Source organism: Octodon degus, unplaced genomic scaffold (genome assembly GCF_000260255.1).
Source record: "Octodon degus isolate 3935 unplaced genomic scaffold, OctDeg1.0 scaffold00170, whole genome shotgun sequence".
NCBI classification, from domain to species: domain Eukaryota; kingdom Metazoa; phylum Chordata; class Mammalia; order Rodentia; family Octodontidae; genus Octodon; species Octodon degus.
In genome coordinates, this window is record NW_004524746.1 from 3,783,888 (window position 1) to 3,795,866 (window position 11,979).

Below are 11,979 nucleotides of genomic sequence, written 5' to 3' on the forward strand. Positions count from 1 at the left end.
TTTCCCTTCTCCATTCTCCTATCCCAGTTTCTCTTTCCTTTTGAAGTTTCTTCCTATTTTACAATGTCTACTGTACATTTTAGATTATTTCACTTATGTGTATGGTTTCCAGTTTCATCCATTAACTTATAGACGTCTCCAGCTTAACCTTTATGGCCGAGTAGTACTCCACTATAAAACAAGACCACATTTTTTTTTTTTTTTTTGGCTGGTTCAGCCCACCCTGAAGGCAGGGCTGGAATGGCATGTGGTTCTGGGGATCAAATCTCAGTCTCCTGTACCTGCCTAAGCTTGCCTAAGCAGGCACTTTAGATCACTGAGCTATCTTGCGGACCCAACCACATCTTTTTCATTCATCCCTCAGTTGAGAAGCATTTAGGTTGTTTTCAAGATCTGGTTATTACAATAGACATGGGTACAATTTTATACCTCTGTGGTACACATATACCTCTGTGGTACAATTTTTTTTTTTTTTTTGTGCTCGGAATTGAACTCAGGACCTTGGGTTTGCCAGGCAGGCACTTGTGCCACTGACCAATATCTCCAACCCAGTATGGTATTTTAAAATCTTTTTTGAAGATACCCAGAAGAGGAATAATTGGAATAAATAGGACTTCCAATCCTAGTTTTTTGAAGACTCTCCACACAGACTTCCATAGTAGTTATACCAGCTCACACTCTCACCAACAGGAAGGGGTCCTTTTTCACCACAGCCTCTCCAGCTTCTGTTGTTGGTTGATGTTTTGATGATAGCCATTCTTTCTGTAATGAGATGGAATCTCAGTGTTGTTTTAATTTGTGTCTCTTGAATGACCAGTGATGTCGACCATTTTTTCATGTATTTATTTGCAGTTTGTATTTCTTCCTCTGAGAACTGTGTGTTTATCTCAGATGCCATTTCTGGATTGGGTCTTTACATTTGAGGAATCCGATTGTTTTATATGTTCTTGATTGCAATCCTTTGCTGACATTGTGGGTCACTCTTCTCTGTTGGTGGTTTCCTCTGTGGTGCAAAAACTTTTTCATGAGCTAAGATCCCAGTTGTTGATTGTGACAGTTCCTGTACGACTGGGGTTTATTCATAAAGTCTTTGCTGACACCAATGTCTTCAAGAGCTTTACCTATCTGTCTAATTTTTGTTCTGCAAACTTTAGTTGTTAACCATTCAGAAGAGAAGCTTAATGATTTTATTACCCTATAACACAGGCAGTTAAACTTAACATCACTGTCTGTCTGAACATCACATCTCTTAGACGTAAAATGGAGCTGCTATTTTCCAACAACCATGGATATTCTAAAATTTAAATTCTTATAGAATGTTAAAATATTCCACATATTTTTAACCCAGAAAGTTAGAAATCAAATCATATACAACATTGTAGCAGTACAATCCTCCTAAAATTTGTTTTTCTTGTCTCTCAATTACTTTTATTACCTTTTTAATGTATGTGTATACAAGATAGTTAGATATATAGCTACTTTCTCTTAATTCAGTGAGGTTTGTATAATATTGCTTAGACAAGATATCATGTCTGCATCTTCTCCTCTGAATAACTACTATGAAGACAACAACATGGAATATATTAGCTATTGTAACTGCCCTACTAACCTGTTATAAAACTGTTTCATTGCTATTTTATCTTTTTTCTCACTAAAATAAAAAATAAATAAATAAAAATTTAAAAAAGTTTTACCTATTTTATCTTCCAGTAGATTTAATGCTGCTGTTTTAATATTTACATAGCTGATCCATTTTGAATTTAGTTTAGTGCATGGTGAAAAATAGGGGTCAAGTTTTAATTTTTGGCATGGACAAGGCCAGTTTTTCCAGCACTATTTATTAAAGAGGATATCATTCTTCCAGTAATTGTGGTTTGGCACCATTGTCAATGATAAGGTGGCTGAATATGTCTGGAATTGTTTCTGCATCTTCTAGTCTGTTCCATTGATTTTTAAAATTTTTTTTAAATGTATTTAGTACAGAGTGTATAGGGTCTCACTACAGAGATTAGACTTGTAGTGATCCTCTCATGTTCAGCCTCCCAAGTGCTAGGATTATAGGCACATGCCACCACACACTGGGGATGGGGTGGGCATCATACACCAGGGATCAAACCCTGGTCAATGTGCTCTGCCTAAGCAGGTGCTTTAGTCCGCTAAGCTATCTGGCTGGCCTCCTTGATCTTTGTGAATGGTTTATCTTCTTGTACCATGCTGTGTTTAACACAGTAGCTTTATTTCAAGTCAGGGATTGGGATGGCTCCTGCCTTGCTGTTGTTGCCCTGAATTGCCTTTACTGCTCTTGGGCTCTTCTGGTTCTACATGAGTTTTAGATTGTTTTCTCTATGAAGTATGCTGTTTCATTGTTTTCATTTTTTGGGATGCTATAGCAGAAGGCGTAATTACCTTAACTTCTCTTTCAGTGAGTTTGCTATTCATGTACAGGTAGGCTACGGATTTTTTAAGTGTTGTACACAGGCTTTTCAAGGTAAGATTTTGGTGGAGAAATTAAGCTATAATCCAACAGTAACATTTACTGAGACAAAAATTAATCAGTAAATAAAAAATTCTTTGATTGTTAGGGGAAAATATGCTAACTTTTGAATTCAAAATCTAGGGTTTTGCTGATGCAACCCTTTCCAGTTATTTAGTGTTTGTGGATTATTAGTAGGAATGATCTTCCTCACTTAAATTCATTTAGGTATTTTAGAATGAAATGAATAATTCATTTACTAACACACAACAAACACCAACCACAATAAAATCAACAAACTCCCCCTCAAACAACAATTATTCATGGTACATAAATTGTGTCAACCTTGAGTAATATAGGCAGAACAAATAAAGTTATAAAATTAATATACTGATTTACAAATTGACAAGTGTGTGTAATGACTGTGTCTATCACAGAAAATATAAGCTTTGGGAGAAAAGTCAGGAGGAGCCACAGCCACAAAAGGTAGTACGTAAAAGGAAAATACACACAAGCCCAATTAGAACATCCTGAGATCTAGGAATAGCACCCAGCCAAGAAGCTGTCACATTAAACAGCCACTCAATAAATGTCTGTTCATAGCATCAATGCCAATAAAAATTCACCTTCTAAAAGGCAGCCCAGTAAGTAGAATAGAAAAGATAGATTTTAATATTTAAAAATATTGTTAAGGAGTTTATTAGTGCTATTTTAAGGTAGCACCTATTTAGATGTATGTTGAGGGTTAAAACAGCATTAATAAACTATATAAACTAATATCCAACTCTCTTTTTCCTCCTGGGGCAGCTGTTAAAGTCACACAGATTCACATACACACATCTGTGTGCATCAAGAGACAGAAAGTGACAAGAGCGAGCGAGCACAGACATTATAATACTTTTTACTTTTTGAGCAACAAATCCCAAAGCCACAAATCACAAGCTTAAAACTATAATAAAAAATTCACATGTCAGTACATGAAACTAACTTACAACTTATGTCTGCAATACAACACAGTGTATTATAGTTTGTTGTACATCCATCTCTTCCACTAGATTTCATACTTTACAAGTGCACGAATCATTTCTGTTTACCCATGTATCTTCACGGTCCTGAGATTTTGAAAATTATAGGTGTTCAACACTTGTTTCTTGTGGGGTTAATTCAGTAAGCATCAATATAAATTTTAACTGAGAGTTAGGGCAAAGACAAGCAATCTCATAAGCCAGCAGTTCTCACACCGATATTTATGAGATTATTTAATATTAAGACCAAATGTAAAAGCCTGTAATTTTACCCCATTTACACACAGCCTTTTGATCAGTGAGCCTGTATCCTGCAAAGCCTGCTCCTATTCACAGGAACAGCTGTAACACTATCAACTGCCCTCAGGTGTGGGGTTCCTGATAGCCACATTCTGCACAAGTCAGATGTTTCTACAAATCTGCTGTGAAAGACACAGAGACATTTCAGAGCAGGTTATTGTTCTAAAGCTACTAGACTCTAAACAGTATAAAATTGTTTTAAATATTCACACAGTGTTTACATGTAATAAGGAAACTAGCGATGTACTGTGGAATTCAATTTAGAAAAGAAAGTTGTTCCACTCTGCTTTTATTTCTTTTATTATTTGGATCAGTAAAACAAATTCTGACTTACAATTTTGAATTTAATCAGCTGGAGGGATTAGAGTTGAACCCATTTTCACATGTTGGTGCTCATTCCATCATATGTAAAAACCACCAGCCTAAAAAAAAAACCCAAGCTGGCTCATAGCCTCATTATAACCTGGAAGTTAGACCCTCACTTCATTGTTCTCAGAATATGTATCTACAAATATAGCTATAAACACCAATGTGTGAATTTCAGATGCACCATTCATTTAAGCGCTTGAGGCGGAATAACACGCAGGTGTCCGCCCTCCATATTTCAAAGCTTGAAGATTAACCTAATATATAATACAGTGACCTAACAATTCTTCATTTGAAAGAAATCTGAAAAATAATCTCTGGTACAGCCTAAGTGTGAGAATAACCCAGCGGGATTTCCATCTCTTCATTTCTTAATGAGTTTTTTGATAATGAGAGGCGACTTTGCCAGTCACTCTGGGCTCTATTATGGCTAATTTGACTCCACTTCACTCTCCTTGTTAATTATTAACACTAGCCTTTTTATCCTCACGAGACCACATTCCAATTTTTCCTTTTTTTTTTGATTTTTATGAGCCCATCTTTACGAAGGTGAAAGTCCTGGAGAACAGGTTTTTCACTTAGTGCAGGGCCTGAACATTTATTATTCGTTGAGGCGGTGATGCTGTGACATTGATTACATAAGCACGGGTGTTCTTCGGGATGGCTTTAATGTGCTAGCAATGTGAAAAGGCTGTTAATTAAAGAAGAAGCACCGTGGTATTTTTCACCTGGGAATCAGTTCCCAATAGAATGGTCATTTGCCACTTGCTAGCATATCCACAGATGAAAAGGTGACTGGCTCCAAGGGTTTGCCTTTCAGTCATGCTGAAAGGAACGATTTGTGCCATTTGCAGATGGCTTTCAATTGTCAGAAGCGGTCACTTGCATATCTATTCTCCACGGGACAATTGTGGAAAATAGCATGCCGGGCTACAATCTATTTGCCCCGGCTTCATAGTTATTTGGTATCGTTTAACTATCATGCTAATTGCTTCATTATGAAAACATTTATTTCCCCTCAGTTTCAGCGCATCTCTTTCAAAACTGTTTCCTTAGATACCAGGTAAATTCACTGCCAAGCCTTCGCTCTCTCTGGAGGCAATGGCTGGGGCAGACGGCTGCAGGGCACACGGCAAGCAGGACCTCGGCCTCTTCTGGCCAGAAATGAGGGAGCCTGTGCCTGTTTGCGTCATAAGTCTTGCTCTGGGAATCAGTGCAGGAGGCTGTGAGGGAAGGGAGAGCGGCTGACTGTGGTTGAAAGAGTGGTGCAGCTGGTCTTCTTCCCTGGAGGAAAACGCATCACATCCCAAGGGCTCTTAGAGCTATGACTTCCCTGATCTTGCTTAGCTAGGAGGTAGAACACGTACCTCAGACGTGATGTGGTTTACTCTTCCTTAAAATGGAAACCAAATAGGTGTTCTTAAGTCCATTTCCTGTGAATTAATTTAGCTCCTCTTACCACAGACACTGCACTGCATATGAGCTAAGACAATATGCACATATGTCTGATCCTTTCCTTACCCTCTATGCAATTCTCTTCCTCTTCCCTGACCATAATATAATGCTCTATGATTTTTGAGTTCACAATAACAAGTTCCAGGATTCTCTGATCTCTCTTAAAAAGATTATTTAAAAAATATCCCCCAAGCGCTCATTTGTTACTGTGGAATGAAACTAGACCAGATGTCAAATGATCAAGCCCCAATCCCCCTGTCCCAGGAGCCTGTGGGTGAGCCCCTGCCCAGGCTCTGCCATGTAAGGATTTCTTTTTCTGAACAGGAAAATGAAGAAGCTTGCTTAAGATTTCCCCTACATGCAAGAAGATAGACACTCATGTCAAAAAACAAAAGCATAAGAATTTTAATAAAAAGAATGGGAAACAACTTATGGGAATCCCTGAGTTATTCAGGAAAAAGATCCCTCTGCTATAAGGTTCTCATGCCACGAGTAATGTGGGAATTCTAACTAGAATTTCCATTTGTTTGAGGGTTCTTAGCAGTGTTAAATTTTAGAAAGCAAAGTGAGACTATTTATTTGTAATACTTAGTAATTAGTAATTTTAGCATTGTTAATTATTTCTTAGTAATAAATCCCAAAAATTTAAGCCTTATGCATAATTAGCACACCTTGTAAAACACACACATAGATACACAAAGTATTGTATTTTTATACATAAGCAGCATAATTCAGCAAATTATTTCTTTTTCCAAGACTGACCATTCAGAGTTCTCTGTTCCTAGTACCCTGAGCTACTTGAAACTATAATTAATTGGGATTTTCTTTATAACTTAAATTGGGTCAATATACAAAGGTTATTCTGGTTTTTTTTATTTTATTTATTTATTTATTTATTTATTTATGTGTGTGAGGCCAGCTCAGCCCACCAGGGGGGAGGGCTGTCTGGCATGTGGTGCTGGGGGATTGAACCGCGGTCCCTGTGGTTTGCTAAGCTTGTTCTAAGTAGGTGCTTTAGACCACTGAGCCATCTCACCAGCCCCTTGTTTTGTTTTGTTTTGTTTTGTTTTGTTCAAAGTGGGTTACCATGATAGATGGGTAGTATTGTCCCAAAGATTTCTAAAAGGACAATTTGGGGGCACCTTGGGCAGACATTAAACATTTGAACCAAATTCACTAAAATCCATCTGAGTAATAAATGGGACAAACATAATTATTAGTGACATTATCATCAAGAATGAGAGCTAGAGAAACTATGTTTTACCAACCACTGAGCTATTAATCATTGGTCTCAGCTTTAGGAAGGACTCATGTGTGGGTGGCAAAAGCTCCTGCCTTCCATTTCAATTCCCCAGGCCACACCAGCTCCCAGTACTGAAAAGAAATTATGGCACAGGGGAACATTCCTATTTACCTCACTACATAAAGGAACTGTTTTTCTCAGAAATAATTGATGTTTTCTAACAATTTGCTAATCACTGCAAAATCAAAGTCAAGATCTACACCTACCCTCAAAGTTGACAGTGCTCAAAAGAGGACAGTAGAAAATGCCTCTCTAGGCTGAATGAGTATTGTACAACAGGGAGCATAAAGCAACACATACCTAGTAGTGCTTGATGTTATAGATATGGAATAAAACGGAAGAATATGAAACTCTTGTGAATGAAATACTTTCAAATCTAGCTGAAAATTGAAACTTTGTCATTCTCATCTTGGTAAGAATGCAGGAACTCTTCTGAAGAGTAAATGTAAGAAGATATTAACACATTAGAGTTGTAGTAGTGGTTTTCCATAATTTCTAAGACATTACCAAATGTTTCTCTTATAAAAATTTAATTATTTTGAATAAATTAAATGATTTATCAGCTTACTGACTACTTGACTGTGAACATTGTTGCAGAACTTTTAAAATAAAATCCAATTTAAAGCTAAACATACAATCAAATAAGGAAAGAAAGCAGTGCTAGAAAATCTTCCACTTCTTCATCCTTATTTAGGAAATGAATGCATGCATTAAGTTTCTGCAGGGTTATTGCTACATGTGCCTAATATTAACCTGTGGTTGGTTAGCAGGGCATGGATGGTAATAGGAGACTGAGAAATGCAGTGGGTCATACAAAGTCTGCTAGCTGGCAGGTGGGAGCCAAACTGGGCCATCAAATCTGGCGGGACTGTTCAGAATGAATAATCTCCATATGGACAACTAAGGCTTGTACTAGCAACTTCTAAGCTGAAGCACTGTGGCTGACACTGAAGTAGGAGCCATCAGTTCTGTGACTTTGCAGCAGCACATTCTAGGAGCAGAAACTGAATAGGAGAAAAAGTAGGATGACTAAGGGATTCAAAAAATTTTTTAGACTGAACACTGATAACATCTACAAGTTTAGGTAGTATCCATGACTTCTTTAGTTGACCATAACACGCTAACTACCAGTAATGGTATGGGTGTTATCATTTTCTTTCTTTTACAGTACAGAGCATAAAGCTTAGAGGTTAAACTATTGTCAGAGATCAAGTAGTAAATGGCTGGGAAATGTGACTCTGGCACCAAAGCTAACACCAATGATTTCTATAACATGACATCTCTTCCTAGGACAGAGGTTCTCAACCTGCTACTGTTCTAAATCTAGGATGGCCACCAAAATTACCCTGTCACACAAAATTTCTTCTCTATATCCATTTCCCCTTAGTGCCAGCAAGTTTTGACAGAAACTCAAAGCCATGAATAACCAAAGAAAGCTAAGAAACATGAGACTATAGCGATGAGCAAAACCAACCAATGATATTTTTTTAAAGCAGAGACAACTGTAAAAATCATCGATTTAATTTTAAAAGTAGAAAATTTTAGTAACGGCCTCTTGGAAAACAATAACAAAAAGATGTGAACTTTCAACACACAGAAAGTTCCAAGTGTATCCACAGTGTGATCCTTGGGGAGCGAAAGCAGCCTCAAGCTGCAGGAAGGTGGGGCAGAAGACCGGTCCTGCTCACAGGGTCTGGGAGATCTGGGTCACTAGGTGAGCCCTGTGTTTTATTCAGCACCCGCCAGGGCACACTGATAAATGCAGTGAGGTCTGTTCAGGTGAGAGGTATGAATAGTAATGGAGGAAGACTCAAATGACCTGGGAAAAATGCATTGGGGAAGAAAATTCAGGACAGAGGGTAACTACCTCACCAACCAAGGAAAACAAGTTAGAGTGCAGGTAAGGAGGGTTTGAACCTGGTCTACGATGCACTGGCTGTTAGACCACCTACCAGAGTACCTGTAAAATTTATCATGCATTGGGGAGAACGTCTCCACAGATGACCTGACGTTCTTTTGAAACTTCATACCAAATGAGCAAGACTTACCACACAGCAATGAAACATCATCATCAAAAGAGATAATTACACTTGCAGGTCAAGAGTATTCCCACAATACACGTTATTAGGAGCCTTCACACAGAACAATTTCCAGAATAAGACCTCTGAGTTCTCTGAGATGCAAGCAGTACTTCAGCCAATCTTAAGCACCTCAGAAGTGCCAACCTGCATAGACTTCCTGATTTACATAGCGACTGTGAAGGTACCTCTGTGTGGGTCCTCAGCAGAGGCTAGAGGCTAGAGCACGAGGAACCTCAGCACTCAGGCAAGCAGTGTGGAGAAGGTGCCACTGTCTCCCCCAGACGTTGGCTGAGACAGCCACGCAGGCTAAGCAAGCACTGACACTACCCCATCAACCCTCCTTGGGGCAGCACTAACACTCTGCAAACACCCATGATACTCACCCACCTCCCCATTTACATAGGAAAGAAAATGCAAGTGCTCACCGTCATTTCTCAGGAAATTATTAAGCAGCTGGAAAAGAGGGAAACTATCCCAGGAGTCTTGTGGTTGAGCCTCCAGTGCAGTATCCATATCTACTGTGAATAAAGCCCAAAATTTCTCTGCATGCTCAGCCAATAAATCTGGCCACCAGGCAAACGCCTATAAAAGCATAAAGAAAGAAAGCAAAAACGTTGCTTGTTAGAAATATACATGGACATGGAGAGAATACTACAAGTTTCATTTTTGTGACAATAAAAGCATAGAATGTACATGTTTAACTAATTTGGTATATATAAATTTTGGTGTAAAATACAAAGTCTAAACTAGAAGTGAAATATACAAAGTCATATGTTGTTCTATAAAAATAAATGTTTAATTTACAACATTTGGAAGGTTATTTTGGAGGGTACAGGAATTAAACCCAGGCATTCCCACTTGCCAGGCACGTGGCACACCACTGAGCTATATTCCCCATCTCATTCATAAAAAAGAAGAAAATTCTTATATAGCATAATTTAAATATCACTACTTGATTGTTTTGGTGTATTTCCAATATTTTTCTTTTTTCATGTGAAGAGAAACATTAACCCATTTGACATTGTAGTCTACAATGATTTCGTTTGACTTTACTCTTTTTTTTTTTTTAATGTCTTTAGTACAGTGTCTACAGGGTCTCACTACACAGATCGGACTTGCAGTGATCCTGCTTTTCAGTCTCCCAAGTGCTGGGATCCCAAGTGCCACCAGGCCCAGTCTCAATCGCCATCTCAGTGTGCCCCAGGGGTGGGGTCAGCACGGCACGCCGGGGATCGAACACTGGTCCCTGCATCTGCCCAAGCAGGTGCTTTGATCGCCTGAGCTTTCTGGTCAGTCCTTCCGTTAACTTCCGTTTACTTTTAATGACAGTGTAGTATTTTACATTAAGGATATGCTGTTATTAACTACTCCCCTAGGAGAATGGCTATCTCCAACTTGCAATGACAGTGTGATAAATATTTTTATATAAAAATCCTTTGAATATAATACTGACCATTTCCTTTGGAAAAACTAATAATTACTGGATCAAAAGGTATTTTAAGAGTCTTTACATATTGCAATTTCCTTTCTAGAAAAAGAAAATGTTTGCTGCTGTCCACTGTCCATACAGCAATGGATCATAATTTATAATTTCAGAATACAAAGAGGATTACACTAATATCTTTTTTAAATTCTTTTTTAATCATCGCCATTTCCAGGAGCACTTGAAACCCTTAAGAATACATAAAGGTTTGTATTATCTCCTTGTTACTGGTCTACAACACAACTTCACTGAGAGGATTTCCTGGCCTTTGCGTACAAGTTACACCAGGCATTTTTATTTCACAGACTCTTGCACTGATTATTAGATGCCATGTATGACTTGGAACGTCTACCTCTAAAATCTGACTAGGAACACTGTCAGGGTAACTCTGTATTTCCTAGTCGTCAGCTTCCACTCAGCGAGGCACTTCATTATGCCTTGTAGCTAAGGCACGTAATCACTTTAAAAATATCTCTGCTGACTGATAGGAGAGCAATACCTAAGTTTTTAGAGAGTTCTTGAAAACAGTGGGGATTTCTTTGGTTTTAGTTTTGCTTTACTTTGCATCTCTCTAATTATAAATGAATTTTAAAAAATATTTGCATAGGTAAGGACCATTTTTCCTTTTTTATTTTTAGTGTATGTTTGTAATTCTTTCTACTGGAATTGATACTTGTCTATAACACATCTTGGTCATTTTTCATTCTTTTACCCTGTTCCTAATCCTCCCTCCCCTCCCTGATTATCATCCCTATTCATAAAAAGTCTGCCTTTTTATTTTCTAGAATCTCTTCTTTATTTTTTATTTTTCTTATTTATGACTTAGATTTCTCACACAGGCAAAGCCATGTGATGTCTAATTTTAAATGTCTTACTTCTTTCTCTTAACAATACAGTCTGAGTTCCATTCAATTTTCTAAAGATCACATTATTTTATTCTTTATGGTGAGGTAATATCCTATAGGATACTATTCGTATATGATTTTTTGCTCACTTTTTCTTTTAATGGGTATCTAAGGTGTTTCCAGATCTGATCTCTTATAAATTATGGCGCTATGCATGTAGGTATGTACATATCACTATAGTATAATATCTTTAACTCTTGCAAATGTACTGAGGAGAAGTGGAATTTTTATTTTTAGCTTTTTTGTGGAATCTCCATACTGCTTTACCAGATGATTTTACTAGTTTACATTCTTACTAATAATGTAAAAGGGGTTGAAGGACCAATCTTAACATCATTTTTAGTGAATTGTCTTGCAGGTCTCATGTTTCTACTGCTCTCTAAACAAATAACTATAAAAATACAGACCGGTGATATGGATAACTTCCTTACTCTCCCAACTAAAATTATTCATTCAACAAGATTTAAAACAGTAAAACTGTAAAGAAGTCCACCTCTTTTTCAAGTTTTATTTAATTTATTCAATGATAAATTAGATCATAACTGAAAGAGGTAAGCCAGAGCACAGAAAGTCAATTACAAAATATCC

The 11,979-nt window shown here is 37.6% G+C and overlaps 1 protein-coding gene across 1 annotated transcript in view; it reads right to left on the reverse strand.

Annotated features, from left to right (window-relative positions):
- Cadps2 (calcium dependent secretion activator 2) overlaps positions 1 to 11,979 on the reverse strand; it is a 575,996-nt gene that overhangs the window by 77,783 nt on the left and 486,234 nt on the right. The window contains exon 19 of the mRNA XM_023703422.1: positions 9,429 to 9,585. Coding sequence (XP_023559190.1) covers positions 9,429 to 9,585 — 157 coding nt within the window. The remainder of the gene's footprint in view (positions 1 to 9,428; positions 9,586 to 11,979) is intronic.